This window comes from Hylobates moloch, unplaced genomic scaffold (assembly GCF_009828535.3).
Source record: "Hylobates moloch isolate HMO894 unplaced genomic scaffold, HMol_V3 SCAFFOLD_16, whole genome shotgun sequence".
Classification (NCBI taxonomy): Eukaryota; Metazoa; Chordata; class Mammalia; order Primates; family Hylobatidae; genus Hylobates; species Hylobates moloch.
Window position 1 is genome coordinate 44626194 of NW_026652291.1, and position 23297 is coordinate 44649490.

The window sequence follows — 23297 nt, forward strand, 5'->3', positions numbered from 1 at the left end:
GTGAGACCCTGTCTCTATATTAAAATTTTAAAAAGCATAACATAATGTGGATGGGGGAAGGAGAAAGATACTTTAGATAGAATAGTCAAACGGTCAGTGTGAATTGAGCATAAGGAGCAAGGCAGAGTAGGGAAAGTATTCTCTTAACAGTATCTTTTGTCTGTTTCTAGAAAATGCTGTTTCTTACCTTAGGCCTTCTTTACTGCTCTTTTCTCTGCCTGTATTTTTGCATGGCTAACTCCATTTTACCATTGACTTCTTAGTACAAATGTCACTTTCTCAGAGGTGAGAAAGTAGATAATATTCTGAATTTTATTCTAAGTGTACTGGGAAGACATAGGAAGATAGTAAGGAAGGAGGTGATGAGCTGATTTTTTAAATATTGCTTATTTACCATCATTCATTTATTTAGGAAACCACCCAAAGGCTTATAGACAAGATTATGGGGTACACAGATGAATAGAGAGACCAGGTGGAATGTTACTTCGATAGTCCAGTAAAGAAATGATGGAAATTATCCTAGGATGATAAGAGGTGGAGAGAAGTGGGTAAATTCAAGATAAATTTTAAAGTAGAGCCAACTTAATACCAAAGTACCTAGATTTTCAAATTCTATAGTCAGCAACTGAAAAAAAAAAAAAGAGTTGCAAAAGACTTAAGATGAGTTCTTGTATCTTCTACTTAGACTGTAAGCCAGCTCTTATTTTAATACTATACATACTATAAAAGGAAGAGAACTAGAAAACAAGAGCAGCTGCTACACATTTGCTAAAGTGGAAGCAACAATAAAATTAGAGTAAATATGACTTTATCCATTGGAGTCAAAGGAAAGAAACAGTCTTTTGCCTCTTAAAATTAGAGTATTATCTCTAATTTAAAATATACTTTGATAGTGTTTTGAGGCATTCGTTCTTGCATACTCATCATGCTCAATTTACAATAGGGGATACATTCCTGAGGCTTGTAGCTACATTGTGTCATCTGAATACTAGACTTTATTCTTGAAAATTACTGAGTTTACTGGTAAAAGACCAGTAAACTCCCACCACTTCAATATTGCATGTCATTAACACTGACTTTGAAATGCAGGCATACAATAATAAAGGCCAAACAAAAATTCTGCAACCTCCATCATCTTGAATTTTAAAACTATGTATAAAAATGAATTTTATGTATATAAAAAATATGTACAGATTTAAGGAATTAGTATAGCCATTTGTGTTATCAACTACTTATTATCAATAAAAACTAACCTCAATTATTGAGAGCTTACAATAAGCCAAGTACTATACTGTGCACTTTGTTCACATTATTTCCCAACAAGTTTATGAGATTGGTATTATCATCACCATTTCATAGATGGGAAAAAAAGGCTTATTAGAAAGGCAAAGTAATTTGTTCATGTCAAGCAGCTGGATAAATGGGTTGTTGAGAGTTGAACTCAGGTCTGTTTGGATTCAAAGTCCAAATCCGCAACCATGACTTTGTAGCACTGCCACAACTTTTTTAAAACCAGTTTTTAATTGATATAGAGTAGTTGTATATATTTTGTGGTACTTTTGATACCTGTATGCATACAATATGTAATAACCAAAACAGAGTAATTGAGATATCCATCACCTCAAGCATTTATCTTTTCTAACCACACTTTATACTACTCTAATGAGACTATTTTAAAAGATAATTAGGAATTTGAATGTTACCTATTTAGAGTGGCTACATCTCAAACATCTAAATATTAAACGCACGTTAAAATGAATATGCCGAAGTATATATTTTCTAAACAAAAAAAACCTGTAAAAGTATACAAAAACATCATTGGCTTATAAAATCTTTCCCTTGAATGCTAAAATAAACAATAAAATATAACAATACAATATAAAATAAATTTTTTGAAACCCAAATTAATCTACTCATCAGTCTAGAAACTAAAAATGGCCTTCAGATTTTTTAAAAATATATATGTGAAGAAGACTGTTTAGAAGAAAACACTAATTGATACATTTGCTTTCCATTTCATATCTGCAGATGGTAACTACTCTCCAAACAATATTTATAAATTTTTTTCTATACTACAAGCTTAAAAATGCAAGTATAGTAAGAAAGTCATACAAACCCAATTCACATACAAAAAAATTGTGTTGTATACTCTGAAAATTATGTTTCACTTTCCTCACACAGCACCCATCTATATTTCCAGACACCTAAAACTAGATCAGACACTGTTCTTAAACATCTGAACATTTCGGTTTACTATAGAAATCGTGTAAAATTATAAAGCATAATCCTTGAAAAAATATCTTTCAAATAAGCAATTAAAATAAGGCTTACCATTTTGATGCCTGTGGAAAACGTCACTGGTTTTACAGGTTTGGGTTTCTCAAGTTGCATTTCTAATTGGGTAGATCTATCTTTATGCTGAGCCAAAAGCAGAGCAACAGGGAGATCAGAACTCTCCTGTAAGAATAGGTCAAGTTCAATAAAAAATGTAAAAAGGGAAAACTAAAAACAACAAGACTTTTATTTTAAATTATGTCTTTTCCATAAGCATTTCATGTCAAACTAAATATTCACATTATGGAGGATACTTTACAAAAAATATTAACATTCCATAATAAGAAAAGGCTGTTGTAGACTCATAAATCAAAATAAACTGCAAACAAGTATTTTTATAAAATCCACATTAAAAGTTCCTATTTCAACTAGCAAACCAACCACATTTATTAAAACGAAAAAAATAAGCTAATCACAAAAAGAGTAGTACAAAGTACTATAACTTAGATCAGATGTTTATCTAAGACGCATTCTTTTTACCAGTAAATTTAGACCGGTTTGAAATTGTTTCCCATTAGATTTCACCTGAGACCATTTGGAAATGATCCTTGTTCTATTTTGCACAATGAAACTATTGTAAGTACAACCAAAAGTATATTTATTTTCTCCTTTACTAACTTACTTTTAAAATTTAAGTCTATGTTTTTTAACTTAAGTAACAAAATGACAGTTAAACATTTTAATATCTTATATTAAGTCTAAGCACACAGACACATTTTAATACTATAAGCAAATTACTAATTTTTATATGTAGACTGTTATTTATTCTGTTTAACAAGAAGTCCTCTTACATCTTTGAAGTGCTGTGGAGCTAAGGTCTAAACTAAATGATATCCAGACATTTTCCTTTCTGAGTTTTCAGTTAAATAAGAATCCAAAAACATATGCAGAAGGACGTACCAGGAGGAAGAAGACATCTCTCTCTCTCTCTTTCCTACACACACATACAAACACACACACACAAACACACACACAGAGAAAGAGATCAAGAATTTTCTGTATCTATAAACAAAGATGAAGGTCAAATACATTTTTATCTCCTATACCAGGATTATGTGCTAAAACATATTGTTCAAAGAGGCTATAGATGTTAAAATAGTGACTACACAGAATTTGATCCTGAAGAAACTCTATTGTTAACATTTCACAGCACGAAGCAAACATAGATTTTAATTTTCTTTCCAAATCTAGCAACTTAATAATTTTTTAGGCACAAATGTGATTAATTAATAGACTTAAAGGAATTGGTTTAAGGTTACAGTATAGAAATAACTCAAATAAGCAACTTAATTCAATAGAATTGTCCTAGAATAAAGTTGCACATCAAGATTTTATAATAGAAGTGTTTTGCAAGAGCGATGTTACAAAGATTAAAACTTTTAATAGTAAATGGAAGAACACAAATTTTATTTATTTATAAGATGTAACCTTATTAAGGAGCAAAATCATTAAGACCTGGCTTTAACAATAATGAAGGAAAAGTGATGAAATATAGTATGAGGAGAATATACTAGAATACCTTTTATATTCTACACCAAAGCATTAGTAATGCATGAGTAACTGTATTGCTAAGATTCCTTGCAGCTATTCTAGATTTACATTAAGAATTTTATAATAAAATATAAAATTAAAGAACATTTTTAATGGGCTGTGGCCAAAAAAATATCTTTTAAAAGCTATTCTATCTTTTCACATGTAGAAACTAACAAAAGAAAAATAAATTTCCTTAGCTAAAAAGTTAAAAGTATTGCTTTTCAATTTATACTCTCAATCAATTCAAGTGCTCTTCCTTAACTGGTATTTCCTTTAAAAAGCAAAAATTCTTATATAAAAGCAATGTATTAACTTCAAAAAACAGTTGCTAGTCAAGACTTTAGCTTGTTTTAATCCTGGTTTCACATTCACATAAAAGGAACTGCATGTTAAAGTGTCTTGGTAAACAGCTGAAATCTAATAAAAACAAACGTTCTAAGAATCTAAAACAGTTTTGATACTGAAGCATAGAATTTAGTTCCAACCTACTTTATTCTATTTTAGCACTCAAATTTTGAAGCCTGGAAGCCTTATTAAGTGTTAAACTAGAATTAAGTAGGAGTTCCAACAACAAAAAATATTAATGGAGTAAAATAAACAATTTGAAACATGCATGCTCTGGGGAATATCTAACATGCAGATTTAGCCTTTCAAGTTATTTCATTCTTTGCATTACATTTTACCTTAAAAGGTTCCCTAACCTGTATTAATTGCCTGAAGGCACACTGTTTAATATTTAAAGAAATTTTAATAAGAACTGCCTGTAATACTCATTAAAAGCTTTATAATGACCATTTTTAAAAGATTATTTTAACTGACTTTAAGCAAGCCATCTGGCAAACAATATTTCTAATAAAAATCACCTACTGCGTTTGACAACAATATTAGCCCATACAAAATTTAAGACATAAACTGAAGCGAATTTTCAAACAGGAATATAAAAAGATTTAATAAGCCAGGACCTGTTTAAAAATCTTTTTCCAAACTGTTTTTTTAAATTGAATTTACAGTTAGGATTAAATAAATGGACCTTTTAGCCAACATTACTGCAAATACTAAGCCATAAACATTAAGACCATAACATTAAAATCCCGTCACATACAGTATAATATAATGCGAATACTTTTTAAAAGGTTAAAAAGTGACTTTGGCACAAAGACCAGAACCAAAAACAGGAGGAAAAAAATTCTAAGAAGTAGTACTTGTGTAAATTAGGTCCAGAGATTAATTATAAGAAGTAAGCTTCTAGACATATTTACAAATGCTATTGTTTTTTAAAAAAAACTCACACATGAACATATACAGAAAAAGAAATACATTCTTTTACTTAGTTTACAAGGATTCAAGAGGATAAAAATAAATTTAATGAATTCATTAGTCATAAAAATTTTAAGTATTTTAACATTTATAACAAAAATGTTATAAAGACTGAAAAATAAACATAACAAAATCTTTAAAAATAAGTTTAAAAATGAAAACCAGAAATTCAAACTGCAGTGGTATTCTAAACCAATCTGTTGTAATTAATTGCACTAATGAATACAGTAAATTACTAAGAATTATTTAACCACCATGTTATATGATCTAAACAGTGAGGAAAGTATGTGCAGTAATGACTTGCAGGTGAAGAAAACAGGAAGTGGGAGAAAGAACTCACAAAAATCAATATTAACTCCAGATTACACACAATGTACAAGAATGGTAGTTTCACATCTTGCTTCATGCCTCACTGAATTAAAGGGGAGCTTCATGCCAATAGCAGCTCAATGAGGCAGCAAAACAGTACTTTAAAGACTAAAAGAATATGCGGCTGGGTGCGGTGGCTCACGCCAGTAACCCCAGCACTTTGGGAGGCCAAGGTGGGTGGATCACAAGGTCAGTAGTTCATGACCAGCCTGGCCAAGATGGTGAAACCCCATCTCTACCAAAAATACAAAAAAATTAGCTGGGCATGGTGGCAGGCACCTGTAATCCCAGCTACTCGGGAGGCTAAGGCAGAGAATTGCTTGAACCAGGGAGGCAGAGGTTGCGGTGAGCCAAGATCACACCACTGCACTCCAGCTGGGGCACAGAGCAAGACTCCGTCTCAAAAAAAAAAAAAAAGGAAAAAGAATATGCAAGAATAATTGTTATGCAAAGCTGGCTAACCTCAAAATAAACACTGTTGGTGGGACTGTAAACTAGTTCAACCATTGTGGAAGTCAGTGTGGCGATTCCTCAGGGATCTAGAACTAGAAATACCATTTGACCCAGCCATCCCATTACTGGGTATATACCCAAAGGACTATAAATCATGCTGCTATAAAGACACATGCACACGTATGTTTATTGCGGCACTATTCACAATAGCAAAGAGTTGGAACCAACCCAAATGTCCAACAACAATAGACTGGATTAAGAAAATGTGGCACATATACACCATGGAATACTATGCAGCCATAAAAAATGATGAGTCCGTGTCCTTTGTAGGGACATGGATGAAACTGGAAAACATCATTCTCAGTAAACTATCGCAAGGACAAAAAACCAAACACCGCATATTCTCACTCATAGGTGGGAATTGAACAATGAGAACTCATGGACACAGGAAGGGGAATGTCACATTCCGGGTACTGTTGTGGGGTGGGGGGTGGGGGGGGCGGGGACAGCATTAGGAGATATACCTAATGCTAAATGACGAGCTAATGGGTGCAGGAAATCAACATGGCACATGGATACATATGTAACAAACCTGCACATTGTGCACATGTACCCGAAAACCTAAAGTATAATAAAAAAAAAATAAAAAAATAAAAAAATAAAATCTAAAAACCTTTTTTATTAGATGGAACATAAAACGTTAAAAGCATATCTTCTATCAAAGTTCTACATTTGTGATTAATTCAATTAATTATATAGAAGAGAAGCATTATCCAAAAAAGAGCCTGTAACTCTTTGTATAAAATAAGGGGAAGAATCTTTCAATAAAACAATTATAATTAGTAATTATATACTAATAATTAGTAACATCAATTTACTAATTCATTTTTTAAAGTTTTTAATTTCTCACCAAACAGCTACAAAAATATAAAATACAACATGTCATTTCACTGTTAAAGCCATACCTGCCACTTTATAGTTTCAAGAAAGAACTAATGAAAGTTGCTAGGGAAGGCGTCATTATTCTATTTAATATGCTGCTGTCCTCATTTTTAGAGCCAAATTCACATTCCGCTCATAGAAAATAGAGTTTTATGACAGTGTTTTCTATCTAAGCCTCATTAATGGCCTTACCCTTATTTTTCCTTTAGTTTCTCACCTCCTTATAATTTAAGTAATCTTGCTTTCTCTTTTTTTACTCCTGGTTAACTGACTTAAATGCTTTTTGGCAAAAGCAGAGTAGAAAAACACACATATACATATTTTCCCCAATCATAGGATAATAGCATTATCAACTAGACAAGAAAGTTAAGTGTATTAACACTGCACACACACACACAAAAAAACACAAAAGTCTCAGGGAAATAAATTATATGAACATAAAGGGAAAGAGAAGAACGCAAAAAGACTTTCCAGGAGAGGAAGATTTTCTGGTTTGTGAAGTCATCAATATCATACAGGGTTGTAAGTATCAAATAATATAGTAACAAATCCATGAAACACTTCATAAACCTTAGTTATTATTACTGTCATTATCTAACAAGGTTGACTACCTAGGAAGCTAATTGCTGGAAAACAATAATTTGCAAAAACCCTGCTATTTCTTTCAAGCAAAAATACACTATTTTTTCATGCAAAAATATAAAATATACTGTCACAAAGTAAACAGTCAATATAAACTTTAGCATGGAGCCAAAATGAGCTCATTATTAGAAAAATAGTATTAATCAGGAGAAAAGTGCTTCAGAAACAACGTATTTTAGTCAGTTAGCTTAAAGCCATATAAACAATCTATCAAGAATATACTGGTTCATCTCAGTTATAATGTCACGCTCTCATCTGAAAATAAAATGGATATTAAACAAAAATCTTTTTTAAAATATAGAAGTAAAATATACTAGAACTTCATTTTAACATTGTTCTTAGAGTTACACAAAGTAAGTAGTGCCATGTCCACAAACAATATCTAGGAAATCACTTTAAATCCTTCATAGTAGTTGGCATGATATAAATAAATAGGCATAAGGGTAAGACAAATTACAATGGGAAAATGAAAGTCATTTTCATAATTCTTATCACTAAACTCACATTGGGATAGAGACTGAGTATCCCAAATGAATTTATATTATGCCAAATTCTAGAAAAACAGTTTTCCCCAGTACATACTGTGTGGACTAAAGATGGCCATCACACTCCCATTAGGAGGTGAGATCTATATCCATTCCCTTCGTAACCGAGTGGGCTCTTTTACTAATATGGTGGAATCAATGCTGTGCCAGTTTCCTAGCCCAAGTCCTAAAATGTTAGCATCTTCTACTTCCTTATTCTTGGAATATTCTCTCTTGTAACCCTGAGCCGACATGTGAGAAGTACAATCACACTGTTACAGAAATTGATGCAGTTTCTGACGTAGTCAGCCCCTTCACTAGATTCACGGTAAGGACTCCCCTCTACTAGACCCACTGCACTCAACCCCATGTGGGAGGGAGCACGTGGGTGAGTCAGCGCAGATCTAGCCGGCTGCTCCAAGCACCAATACAGGAACAAGTTTTGCATGGGGCCCGCAGTCAGACCAGGCACAAGCAAGCAAGTGCAGGACCCAGCCATCTGCCCCAGGTATGGACACAGAAGCAAACTCTATGTGGGTCCCACAGCCAGACCAGGCATGTTGCCTCAAGGGGAACATGGCAGTGCCCAGGTGAGGGTGCCCACAACCCCAAAGCCCCAGGGGAGGTGTTATAGTGCTCCTTTAGTTCTGCCATCAGACGACAGTGTGTTAGCAGCTCAGTTGGCTTCTGGCCTTGTCGCCTGGGGCAGCTGCTCTCCACCAGGAAGGGCAAAGTGCCGGTGTGACAGCCTTTCTGGGTACCCACACTCGGTGGGTCCCAAGCTCTTGTCTGGCATCCAAGAAGAATGAGGTCACAGGGATGGTTAAAAGATGATGAAGGCGATAATTTTATTGAGCAATGAAAACAGCTCTTAGCAGAGAGGGGAGCTGGAGAGGGGACAGGAAGAGCAGGTCGTCTTCCCCGAAGTCAGGTTGTCTCTTCCTCTACTTACTGAGTCTGGGGTCTTTATAGGCACAGGATGAGGACAATGTGCTGAATTAGCTTATGAGTATGCAAAAAAGGTTGAAGTGAAGACACTACTCAAAGGTGGGCATGACAGTGTAGAAAACCAATTAGGAAAGGGTAGATATACATAAAATAGGTGAAGAGTGGGGATCAATCAGAGGAAAGCACACCAAACAGGAAGACAAGTTCTCAATCTGGTCCAAGGATTTAACTTGTAGCATGGCTTTCAGGTATTAAACTGTCTTCAACATGGAGATGGGGTTTCTCCGGGTACCCATCCCTATCTGCCTAGGCATTTGGCTGCCTCCTGTCGCTATCAAAACCACATGGAGAGGTGTCCTGAGAATACATTAGGGAAGCAGAAAAGCCCAAAAGAACCACTTAAATTCCTAACCCACAGAATTGTGAGCATAAAAACATATTCTTCGGTGTGGGTGGGGGGCAACCTCTTACTCAGCAATAAATACACTGATATCAATACATAACCAACAAAACTAAAGGTGAACCAGATTACAAACACTGTGGAAATGCCCTTTAAATGCCATCATCCAGCCTACTAGGAAAGGTAAATCCTGAAGAATGTTTTTTACAATCACAATTAGCATTAATACACACCAGCTCATCTAAAAAAGCCTGCTTATTCTTCCTTTTTAGAATCTGCTGCAGTTGTTCTTCTTTTTGTATAAATAATCTTCTTTGTTCATTTTCCTGTCGTTCCACTTCTAAAGCTTCTTCCAGTTCTTCCTGTTCTCGAGTCTAAAACAAAAATTTATATATGGCATGGAATAAATTTAGGAACCAAGAGCAATCATATACCATACTCTAATACTTTCTTTATTGGAAGCATAAAACACGCTAGTCACTTATTATTTAATGATGTAGCAATTCCGTATTGAAGGAAATAGAATTTACTTTATTTCATGTAGACATGTTACTACTAAAGATAACAACTATTCTGTTATACCATACTAGTGGAATTTTGCTATACTAAGGCCACTGGGAACATATTGAGGGAATTTGAGGGATGAGTTTAGAAAGATGACTAGAGGCAGTAAGGTATACATAAAGATCAATTGGGTTCAAGACTGACAACAGGAGGACTAGTTAGAAGTATATTCAAATAACCCAGATAAGAAATAAGAGCCCTACGCAGCGGCTCACACCTGTAATCCCAGCACTTTGGGAGGCCAAGGCGGGTGGATCACAAGGTCAGGAGTTCAAGACCAGCTTGGCCAACATGGTGAAACCTGTCTCTACTAAAGATACAAAAAATTAGCCAGGCATGGTGGCACATGCCTGTAATCCCAGCTACTCAGGAGGCTGAGGCAGGAGAATCGCTTGAACCCAGGAGATGAAGGTTGCAGTGAGCCAAGTTCACACCATTGCACTCCAGCCTGGGCAACAAGGCGAGATTCCGTTTCAAAAAAAAAAGAAAGAATAGAAATAAGAGCCCTAAGTAAAGTAATAATCTAATTAGAGTGGGGATGAGACTTAAAAATGATGAGTGATCATCAACAGAATATAAAGACTGACCAAATATGGATTGAACACTTGGATGAATGCTGGCACCATTCACTGAAACGAAGAACATAATAAGAGATGAAATAGACTTTAATTAAAAAACTGTCAAAAGAAACAAAGAACATTATATAATGATAAAAGGATCAACATATAGAAAGATATAACAATTATAAACAACTAAATATGTAAAGCAAACATTGACAACTGAAGGGAGAAACAGACAGCAATATAGTAATAGCAGGAGACTTAACTCACATTCAATAATGGATGGAACTTTCAGAAAGAAGATCAATAAGGAAATAGGAGTCTTAAACAACTTTATAATTCTACTCAACATTCTACTCAACAGCAGCGGAACATTCTACTCAACAGCAGCGGAACACACAATCTTCCCAAGCACACACAGAACTTTCTACAGGATAGGTCACAAGTTAGGTCACAAAACAAGTCTTAACAAATTTAAGAAGACTGAAATCATACCAAGTATCTTTCCTGACCACAATGGAATAAAACCAGGAATCAATAGCAGAAGGAAAACTGGAAAATTCACAAATATGCACATATGTGAAAATTAAACAATACACTCAAATAATCATTGGGTCAAAGAAGAAATCAAAAAGGAAATTAGAAAATACCTCAGGACAAACACAAACAAAAACATAGCATACCAAAACTTAAGGGATACAGAAAAAGCAGTACTAAGAAGGAAGTTTCTTGTGATAAACACTTACTTTAAAAGAGAAGAAAGATCTCAAATAACAACCTGGCTTTACATCTCAAGGACCTAGAAATTTAATAACGAACTGAGCTCAAAGTTAGCAGAATGAAGTATTAAAATAAATAACAAAGATTAGAGCAAAAATAAATGAAATAGAAAACAGAAAAAGAAGGGAAAAAAATCAACAAAATTAAGTTTTTTTCAAAATATAAAATTGACAAACTCTTTGCAAGACTATGAAAGAGAGAGAAGACTCAAAATCAGAAATGAAAGAGGAGACATTACAACTGATGCCACAGAAATAAAAGGATCGTAAGCGACTACTATGAACAATTATACACCAACACTTATACACTTCAGTTAATCTAGAAGAAATGGACAAATTCCTAGAAACATACAACCTACCAAGACCAAATTATGAATAAACAGGAAATCTGAAAAGACCTAGAACTAGTATGGACACTGAATCAGTAATCACACCTCCTAACAGAGAAAAAGCTGCAGTGGTGAATTCTGCCAAACATTTAAAGAAGAATTAATATCAATCCTTCTCAAACCTTCCTAAAAAATTGAAGAGGGAGACACTTCCAAACTCATTTTATGAAGCCAGCATTATTACCCTGATACTAAAACCAGACAAAGGTACCACAAGGAAAGAAAACTGCAAGCCAATATCCCTGATGAACAAAAATGCAAAAATCCTCAACAAAATACTTATAAACTGAATCCAACTGCACATTAAAAGGATCATAAAACATAACCCAGCGGGAATTATCCTTGGGATGGAAAGACAGTTTGACATACAAAATCAATTAATATACATTAACAAAATAAAGAATTAAAATCACATAATCATATCAATACATGCAGGAAAAGGCTTTGATAAAAGTGGTGGCTCACATCTGTAATCCCAACACTTGGGGTTAATGAAACATTTTACCTACGCATACCTATTTTGCATGTATATTCTGATGTTCCCAGAGAAGGTTACTAGGCAAAGAGAGTAACATTAATGACATACTGATGCTCTCAGAAATAAGATACTTTTAAAAGAAAGCTAGGCTAGGTATGAATGGAATGAAAATGTAGTATCAATTCATTGAGAGTTTTACAGCAGGAAAGAAATGCTGATATAAAGCACTATAACACTATAAGGAGGAAGTCTCTTCTAAATACAAAATGAAAATATAAGCTATGTGATCCAAATATACGTGTATCCTTTTTACTGATTATTACAAAATCCTGATAAAGTATCTCAAACGTAATTACCTCTGCTTTCCCCTACAACTAGAAAGCCAAACTGTACTATAGAAATGATAGCTGAAGTGTATAAATTAGACAATTGCTCCTTTGCATGCATACAATTCTTTTTTCTTTATAGAATACATTTTAATACATATAATAATAATGACTCCTGAGATATTTTCAAAACAAACTTCAACATGAGATCAACTAAAACAAACCAAAATCATATTTATATCTAGCAATGTTACCATTTCGGTAAAACAAAAAAGGTAACTAATTGAGAAACCAAAGTTAACCTTAGTTTACAAATGTGTTCCTCTGATCTAATCATGAATTCATTTTAGCTTCTAATAAATAGTGTCTTTGTTTTATCTCCCTCTTGGTAGCTCCATCAACGTCTGTCTGGGTTTGCTCCCTCCTTTAGAGAAATTAATGTCCAAGGATTAAAATGAGCCTCCATTGTTTTGTGACTACTGTCCAAATGCTCACTTACCAGAAGATTATACGGGCAGGTAAAACTAGCGTTAATAATCACCTATCTTATGGATCCATTTCCTTAAGAAAGCACAGTCTAACATAATGCTGTCAAAGTGGTTTTTGCTATAGTAATGTGTGCCTGCCTACCTACATACCTATACAGCATATATTCATATTTCTGGTCTAAATTTCAGCTAAATTTTTTATAAATGTAACTGGTTTAAAGGAAGATGTCTTTTTAAAGTATCATGTGGAAACATTTGTTTCTAAGACAAAAGAAGAAGAAAATACTTAGCAACCGACCAGCTTTAATTTATTTTTCTGAATAACATCTTTGTTTTCCTTCTGGTATATCTCCATTTTCTTTTTGGTGTTGTCCAAATCCACATTGTTGGTCAAGTTGAAAACTGCATTAGAAAGGAAACAATGACATGAAAAACATTTTTAATATAAATCTTGAGTAGACAATAAAAAACAAATATCACAGTGACTCATTTGTTAGGTTGTCATTCTTTATAGCTCTATTTGTGACCTTTTAATCACCTACTTATTTTAGAGACTAGCTCTAGTTACGGCAACCGTGTTTTCCAAGTCAAATACAACGACAGACTGTCTGACTCTCACAAAATACCTAAATGTCAGGATCACTCCAGAAAACCTAAGATATGTGCTTGCCACACTTAATTAGATCTGATTTTTATAGTCCCCTCTCTAGCTTTAAAAGCAAAAAAAAATTGTTTAAAATTTTTTAATATAAAGAGTAAGTCTGGAATCTACTACAAGAGTCAGAATTTTAAAAAAGAGTTAAAAAATCATATATTTGTATAATTTAAATCAAACAAAAAACAGGTTTTATCCCCATTCCAATTGTCTCCAACATGAGTACACACAGGCTTGAATTACTTCCCTTGTAGTCTAGCTCTAGAAACGTATGAAATAAAAGAGTTGGAACTTAAGAAGAAAAATAAAGGATAAACTGGCACCAAAACTTAAACTAAAAGAATTTCTTAAGAGAACCACTGAGATATGTTTAGATACTACTAAATTTTCTGTAAATTAGAACTCTCTTGTTATAATTCCAACTCAAAATAATTTGAATTATGAATGCCATATTCCCTTCTAATTTTCCATATGTAAATCAAAGTGACTATAATACTCTGAACAATTAAAAAAAGACCTTCTTGCTATATATAAACTCATATGGAGGAATCCATATCAGTAAGACTCTCCTGTTCCATAATTCAATTCAAGCCTCCTTTAGCTTCCCTTGTAATCTTTCTACATCCATTATTAGCCCTTCCACCCCTTCTCTAATAACTTACCACTGCTTCCTGCTTCTTGTCCTACAAACAAGACAGATCTACCCTAAATAACTCTGCTCTATCCCTTGCGTTTCTACAGATTGCTTCCCCATCTCACTCTTTCCTTTAATAGCTTATAAGAGTTGAAAAGTAACACTGGAGGACCAATGCAGAGTTGCTTGTTTTGTTGAGCAAAGCCATCAAACAGACTCAAATGACCAGTTTGATCTATAATTTCATTTTTTTCTTCTCAAAAGGCCAACTTATTTCAGAACATCAATTTATCATAATCACTGTTGAAAATCCAGGCTCATTTAGGTATAAAGGCAAAAGTCTATTCAGTTTTATCATACGCAATTTTAAATCTGGAAGAATTGAGAGAAAATGAGAAGCAATTATCCTCTAGCAACTTCTCCAGTTTTTTAACATAAAGTGGGAAAGAAAATAAGTCAGGGAGTCTGGCTAGGATGCAATGTGGGACAATCTTCATAAATCACACTCTAGTTCTGACACAAAACAGTCAGAGGGAGGCTCCAGACAAGCAGCAATCTCAAAAACGTACCTCTGATCCTTAGTTAAAATGGTGATTCCACTATCTTTACCAACCACTCACAATCTACCCCTTGTATTTAATAGGCCATCCTCTAAGCAACCAAATCCAATGATCTTTCACAACTCTCACCATCCTCAACATCTACCAGATCCAACCTTAGCCTCCCAAGTAGCTTGGATTACAGACATGCACCACCATGCCTGGCTAATTTTTGTATATTTCAGTAGAGACAGGGTTTCACCATGTTGGCCAGGCTGGTCTTGAGTTCCTGGCTTCAAGTGATCCACCCGCATTGGCCTCCCAAAGAGCTGGGATTACTGGCGTGAGCCACCATGTCCAGCCATTAACCCAGGCTATCTGATTCCAAACCTGAACTTTTTTTTTTTTTTTTTTTTTTTTTTTTTGAGACATAGTCTTGCTCTGTCGCCCAGGCTGGAGTGCAGTGGCGCAATCTCGGCTCACTGCAAGCTCCGCCTCCCGGGTTCACGCCATTCTCCTGCCTCAGCCTCTCGAGTAGCTGGGACTACAGGCACCCGCCACCACGCCCGGCTAATTTTTTTATTTTTATTTTTAGTAGAGACGGGGTTTCACCGTGGTCTCAATCTCCTGACCTCGTGATCCGCCCGCCTCGGCCTCCCAAAGTGCTGAGATTACAAGCGTGAGCCACCGCGCCCGCCCCAAACCTGAACTTTTATCTACAACGCCTACAAAACTAGTTGTGTCATTTCTCTCAATGCCTGAAAACCACTGCTACCTAGCAGTCCTCTGCATTTGTATGCCCCTACACTTTCCCATTTCCATACCTGTGATTAAACTGTTCCCTACCCATAGGGCTCATCTCAGTACCAACCTCAACCCAGAACAACAGTGAATATCCACATATGACTCACCCTTCTATACCCATTTTAATGACCAGCTCCTCCTTATGAGACACTGTGCAGTTACAATCTCTCCATCCCTGAATGCTTACAATACATTGTCTAATATCGTTCTACTGGCATTTACCCACTTTCTACCCTGTATAATTATTTCAATGTGCACATCTTGTCTGACCTATTAGAATGTTCCTTGAGGGCAGTTTCTAGGTCTGATTCATCTTTATTATCACTTCCACTACTTCTAATGCACTCCTATTAGAATGGCAAAACTCCAATGACAACATAAAATGCTGGTACAGATCTGGAGCAACAGGGACTCTCGTTCCTTGCTGGTGGGAATGCGAAATGGTATAGCCACTTTGGAAGACAGCTTCCTAGTTTCTAACAAAACTAAACATACTCTATCACATAATCTGGCAATCAAGCACCTAGGTATTTATCCGAATGAACTGAAAACATATGTTCACACAAAAACCCACACATGAATGGTTACAGCTTTATTAATCATTGCAAAAACTTGGAAGCAACCAAGACATCCTTCAGCAGATTAAAAAAAAAAGTAGTAGTATTCAGCACTAAAAAGAAATCAGCTATAAAGCCAAGACACAGAGGAGCTTTTAAATACATATTGCTAAGTGAAAGAAGCCAATCTGAAAAGGCTACATACTGTATGATTCCAACTATATAACATTCTGGAAAAGTCAAAAGTATAAAAACTAAAAACAGTGTTTGTCAGGGGTTGGGGTAGGGAGGAATAAACACACAGAAAAACACAGAGGATTTTTAGGACAGTTAAAATGACTCTGTGTGATATAATGGTAGATACACATTATTATACGTTTGTCAAAACTCATAGGGTGTACAGCACCAAAAATGAATCCTAAACTACAGACTTTGTGTAATAATGATGTATCAATGTAGGTTCATTGATTGTAACAATGTACCACTCTGGTGCAGGATGTTAATAGTGGGGGAGGCTGTGCACTGTGCACATGTAGAGGGAAGAGGTATATAGGAACTCTCTATACTTTTTGCTCAATTTTGCTGTGAATCTAAAACACTAAAAAAAAAGTCTACTTTTATAAAAAAAGAAAAAAAGAAAAAACTTCTCATCTGGTATGGGCTCAAGAAATACTTGTTGAATTATCATGAGAGAAAAAAATAAACTAATACCCAACATTTATAATTACTTTTATAATTATAGATTTAATTAAAATAATCTTTATAATTACAGATTTGAACATGGCAAAGGAGGAAGGTTCAAAAGGACAGGACTAAATTATCTTGGTTTCTTATGGTATGAATCTACTGAAAAGTAAGCAGTCAAATTGATATCCCATGTAGAGCTCTACTAGTATGCAAAAGACATTTTAAAACAGTTTAAAAAACACTGTTGATTAGCAAACTAGACAGTATACTACTGATTTTAACTTTTCCATTAAATAGAGCCCAGAAATAGGTAAACTTAAATTCTAGGTGAAATTAATCTGTTTTTATATAAACAATTTCTTTTATGCTTATCAAAAACTTTATGAGTTCTGGATCACTTGAGGCCAGGAGTTTGAGACCAGCCTGGTCAACATAATGAGGCCCGATCTCTACCAAAAAAATAAAATTAAAAACTTAACCAAGTGTGGTGGCACACACCTGTAGTCCTAGCTACTTGGGAGGTAGAAGCAGAATGATCATTTGAGCCCAGGAGTTTCAGGCTACAGTGAGCTATGATGGTACCACTGCACTTTAGCCTGGGAGACAGAGTGAGACCCTATCTCTAAAAAATAAATGAATAAATAAAAATTTAAAAAAGAAAACTTTATGAATTCCAAAAAAAGTAAAATAATTTGTTTCATATTTTAATTTAGAAGCAAAGATAACAGCAATAATAAATGCAAATCATAATCAGATAATACAAATCTCTTCCTTTAAAAAGTAAGAAAAGAACCATAAAAGTGAATTACTATTTTTAAAAGTTTTCAGATGAAGCAGGTCTCATTCATACCCAATGAATCAGGTTGGTACAACAGCCGTGAAGAAAAAGGAATAGAAGCTAATTTGCTATAACAATCATTTGACCCTTTATCTGTTTACTGGTTTAGCTTAGATGTTGACCTGCCTTTAGTCAAGTATTAAAAGCAAACAAAAAGCCTATTGTATTTTCTGAAAGATTTAATGTTATTCATGTACAATTTTGAAGTCTTTTTGACATCCAGAATTTATAATTAAAGCCCTTAGGACTTTCTCACCCTTTTAAGATAAGTATTCTCTGCACCAAAAGAATAATCTGTTTTGCACCAAAAGAATAATCTGTTCATTATGAAACTAAGAATAAACCTTTGAGATAATCCCCGGAGCCATAAGGAACAAGAATTTTATGTATAGATTGTCATAACCACAGAAAAGAGCCTATTGTTAATGCCATAAGAAAGTCCATCTTCATGTGTGCCCCTTCTATTGAAAATGTTTGATGCTATTATTCAAAATTATAATGTTTTCATTTTTATATTCATATTCAAAAGATTCATAATGAAATTTATTCAACAAAATTATCTCAATCTCCAATTTATGAATCCTCAAACACTGACCCTGAGGCACCCTAATAATTCTAGTTCTCTTACTCCAGATTTAAACGTTTATCTTCAACAGCACCCTTCTACCTATAAGATCGAGTTCAAATGTCTTTAATATCCTTCAAAATACGGCCCCAACCTACCTTTTTTCTGTCATCTCTAATAATTCCATAGAACTTCATGTTCTAGACTCAGAAAGTAAGAAAATCCTATATTTACAATTTGGCTCCATTCTTTACTAGCAATGCAATCTTGGGCACAATACTTAAGCTCTCTGTGCCTCTTCTCCAGATGCAAAATAGGAATAAAAATGCCTGTCTCTTAAGAGTTTCAAAAATTACATGAGATAATGTGTGTACAGCTCAGTCTGGTACTTAGTAAATGTCCATTAAATTAACAGTTTATACTTCTGATTAACACAAATAATACAGATATCGCAGACATCTATCTTTAAAAGTATGAATAAAACACAAAATAGAAAGCTATTGAAACAAGATTTTTAAAGGAAGTTTTGGCTGGGTGCGGTGGCTCATGCCTGTAATCCCAGCACTTTGGGAGGCCAAGGCGGGTGGATCACAAGGTCAGGAGTTCAAGATCAGCCTGGCCAAGATGGTGAAACCCCGTTTCTACTAAAAATACAAAAAAAAAAAAATTAGCCAGGCGTGGTAGTGGGCGCCAGTAATCCCAGCTACTCGGAAGGCTGAGGCAGATAATTGCTTAAACCCGGGAGGCGGAGGATGCAGTGAGCCGAGATCGTGCCACTATACTCCAGCCTGGGCGACAGAGTGAAACTCCGTCTCAAAAAAAAACAAAGAAGTTTAATTTATATGATGAAAAACAGAACAATGCCATACAACTAAGTGGTGGAGCCACACTCTAACAAAACTTAAAAGGTCTAAAACTAAAGTTTTCACTTTATCTCTCATTTCTGCAAATGCTTCACCCAACAAAACAAAATAATAGAAAATACTGCCTATTCTCCCGTGTTTACCTGATTAACACCATACAACTGCATGGGGTCGGGTCATAATATTTGAATTTGTCCTTGCCTACTCTAACACACTTCCTACATCAAATCAACCACTTGAATATTCTATGTCTAAAATATCCTCTTTATCTATCCCCACTGTGACTATCTACTCCAAGCCTTCATTATTTCTCATCCAAATTACTGTAATGGCCCCTTGAAAAGTCATTTCTCACTCTTTAGTATCTCCTCTTAGCTACAAGATAAAATCTTAACTGACAGCCCAGTTTACAAAGCCCTCTTTTTTTTTCAGTTAACAAACAATAATTGTATATATCTATGGAGTACAATGTGATGTTTTGATATATGTATTCACTGTGGAACTATTTTATCTAATTAATTAACATATCCATCACCTGACATGCTTATTTTTTGTAGCGAGGACATTGAAAATCTACTCTTTTCACAATTTTGAAATATACAATACATTATTATTAATTATAGTCACCATGCTGTGCAATAGACCTCAAAAACTTATTCCTCCTAATTGAAATTTCATATCCTTTAGCCAACAAAATAATAAAAAATACTGCCTATTCTCCAATGTTTACCTGATTAACTCCATACAGCTCCCCTTTCCCCACCCACCATCCATCCCACAGCCTCTGGTAACCGCCATTCTACTCTTTACTTCTCCAAGTTCAACTCTTTTAGATTCCAGATATAAGTGAGACCATGCTATATTTGTCTTTCTGTGACTGACTTATTTCTGTGACTGACTTAGCATAATGTCCTCCAGGTTGATCCATGTTGTTGCATATTACAGAATTACCTTCTTTTTTAAGGCTGAAGGATTCCATGGTGCATATGTACCACATTTTCTTTATCCATTCATCCAATGATGGACACTTAGGTTGATTCCATATCTTAGCTACTGTGAATAGGGCTGTAGGTTATAGACCCATAAGTGGGATTACTGGATCATATGGTAGTTCTGTTTTTAGTATTTGAGGAACTTCCATACTGTTCTCCAAAATGGCTGTACTAATTTACATTCCCACCAACAGCATACAAGGATTCCCTTTTCTCCACATCCTCATCAACACTTATCTCATCTTTTGGTAATACCCATTCTAACAGATGTGAAATGATATCTCATTGTGATTTTAATTTGCATTTCTCTGATGATTAGTGGTGTTGAGCACATTTTCATATACCACACGTATGTCTTCTTTTGAGAAATGTCTACTCAGGTCCTTTGCCCATTTTTTAATCAAGTATTTTCTTGCTACTGAGTTGAGTTCCTTATATATTTTGGAGATTAACCCTTTATCAGATTTCTGGCTTGCAAATATTTTCTCCCACTCTGTAGATTACTTCTTCACTCTGTTGTTTCCTTTGCTGTGAGGAAGTATTTTAGTTTGATAAATCCCATTTGTCTATTTTTGCTTTTGTTGTCTATGGTACTAAGGCCTCCTTAATCCAGCCTGTTTTTCAGGCCTCATTTTTAGTCATCCCTCATGTTTTACCTACCTATAACAGACTACTTGCTCATTCTCCAACATGCTCAACATTTTTCTATCTCAGTGCCTTTTTCTTTTATTACAAATGTTTTTCCAAGCCCTTTCTATCTGGTTAACTCTTCTTCTTCTTTCAAGATCAAACTCACATGTCATCTCTTCCCTGAACTTCACCAAACCATCTCTCTATTTCCCAGTGCTAGGTTAATTGCTTTATCTGTATTCCCATAGCATTTTATAAATGCCTATTTATAAGACTTATCACATTACATTATAGTTATTAGTTAACATAATTATCTCCCCCTTTAGAGTCTGAGCTTATTGAGGGCAAATACCACATATCCCCATCCATAAAGCAGTTCACATAACATAATTTAAAAACTTGCTGAATTGAACTGAAGTTCAGAAAATAAACTATAAATCCAAGAGGTTACTTCCCAAAAATCATCAATATCTTTAAATAGAGTAGAACCACTCTTTAATCAACACGATGAGGATTTATAGTTGACTATTTAAATAAGTCTGTTAAAGGAGAGAAACACACACATACACCTGTCTCTCTCTTCAAATACTTTAACTTAAAACATATATAGGAAGTATATAGTCATTCTCTAACTTAATGACATACAGCAAATTCTAGTTTTTAGAGTTTTGCTTCTTCCTTATATAGGCCATAATTGTCATCTATATCGTTCAGTTTCCTTTTTTGTTTTCTGTTTTTTTGGTTTTTTGAGACATGGGCATGCTCTGTTGCCTAGGTTGGAGTGCAGTGGCGCAACCATGGTTCACTGTAGCCTTGGACTCCTAGACTTCAGCGATCCACCTCAGCCTCCCAAGTAGCTGGGACTACAAACATGTGCCACTACACCCAGCTACTTTTTAAAATTTTGGTAGAGATAGATCTCATTATGTTGTCCAGGCTGGTATCAAACTCCTGGGCTCAAGCAATCCTCTTGCCTTGGCCTCCCAGAGTGCTGTGATTACAGGTGTGAGTCACTGCACCTGGCCAATTTCCATTTTTTAAGAAGTGACTTAAAAACCTGAGAAGCAGAATCCTTCTAGAGTTTTACAATTTTTTCCCCAACCTTACACACTTTAAATATTTAAATTACATATAATATTAAATATGTATTTAATTACATAACTACATAACTACAATAACAAGTACAACTGGCATAAGAAGATTGACGGCATTCACAATGCATTCATTATGCTGTGGGTATCAGTGAGTACATTTTATGGAAGAACTGGGGAATGACAGTTACTTCAATGAGACAATTACGTGGAGGTTGCTTAAGAGAGTTTCCCGATACTGCAACTGAAGACAGTCCTTCATGAATATACATAATAGCAGAATCACTTTCAAATTAAATGGTCTGAGCCACAGCTTCTATATTTTGGTAAAGAAAGCATTACATGTTGTATACCCCTAATATCCAGACTTGCTCTTGCCTATCAATTCTAGTACCAATTATGGGCCCCATGTTGTCCATACCTTCAAATTACTTTATCTTGGAGCAAGATATATATATATATATATATACACACACACACACACACACACACACACAGTGTGTGTGTGTGTATATATATATAGTTTTTAATCATAGCTCAGTCAGAATCTTAATCCCAGAATCAAGATCTCCTTGTAGTTCATCCCCTAAACGTATTCCTCACCTTCTCTGTACATCAGTTTCTTTTAGTTATCCTGACTGCCTGCTTGTAATTGTGACCATGTATTCAACTTGTACTGTAACACCTATAATCTCCTTTCCCTTTATTGCTTGACCAGACTTTTGACTAATCACATTACCTTTTAGAATATATATAAGCTACTTTTCTTCTCAATTGCTATCCAACAGCTTGCCCTATACTTAGTATCTATGTAGAGCCAGATTTTTACATACCTTCATACTTGCCCAGTTCTCGTAGATTCCTTTCTGGTTTTTCTTCTCAGTCTACATTCTAACTTTTCCACTTTGCCTTGTCACTCCCAATTCTACCATCTTTTCAGCTAAAATTCATAGTCACTCATGATGGCTAAGTTAACATACAAAGCGCAATGAGTACATGCAGAATGGAAAAGCAGTGGCTCTTATGGCACTGAAAGATCCCAGAGAAACCCTAAATTATGTTTTCCACGTGCTTTTACTATGGCATAACAAATGAACTTAGACATATGAGAAAAGTTTCAGACAACAGTTGAAACAAAAAGATTTTCTGGATTTTCTAGTAAAGAAATTAAAAGAATTAGAATATTTATTATTCCTCAGGAATGTGAATTTTTAAGTTTACCATATATAAATCTTCTGAAGAATGATCCATTTTATTATTATCTTATTTTTAATAGTAAATATTGAGTACAGTTACCTATCAAGTTTGAAAGAAAAATGATTGCTGTTTGATCCTCATAGTCTCATTCTAATGTTCACAGTATATAACCTTTGTGTCATTTCCAACCCGCACTTAG

At 34.7% G+C, this 23297-nt stretch overlaps 1 protein-coding gene across 2 annotated transcripts in view; it reads right to left on the reverse strand.

Annotated features, from left to right (window-relative positions):
- Positions 1 to 23297, reverse strand: part of MNAT1 (MNAT1 component of CDK activating kinase) — a 235133-nt gene that overhangs the window by 149071 nt on the left and 62765 nt on the right. For both annotated transcript variants that reach the window (XM_032134753.2, XM_058429795.1), the window contains exons 4-6: positions 13345 to 13448; positions 9696 to 9836; positions 2332 to 2457 (exon numbers count right to left, since the gene is read on the reverse strand). In XM_032134753.2, the coding sequence (XP_031990644.1) occupies positions 2332 to 2457; positions 9696 to 9836; positions 13345 to 13448 (371 nt within the window). The remainder of the gene's footprint in view (positions 1 to 2331; positions 2458 to 9695; positions 9837 to 13344; positions 13449 to 23297) is intronic.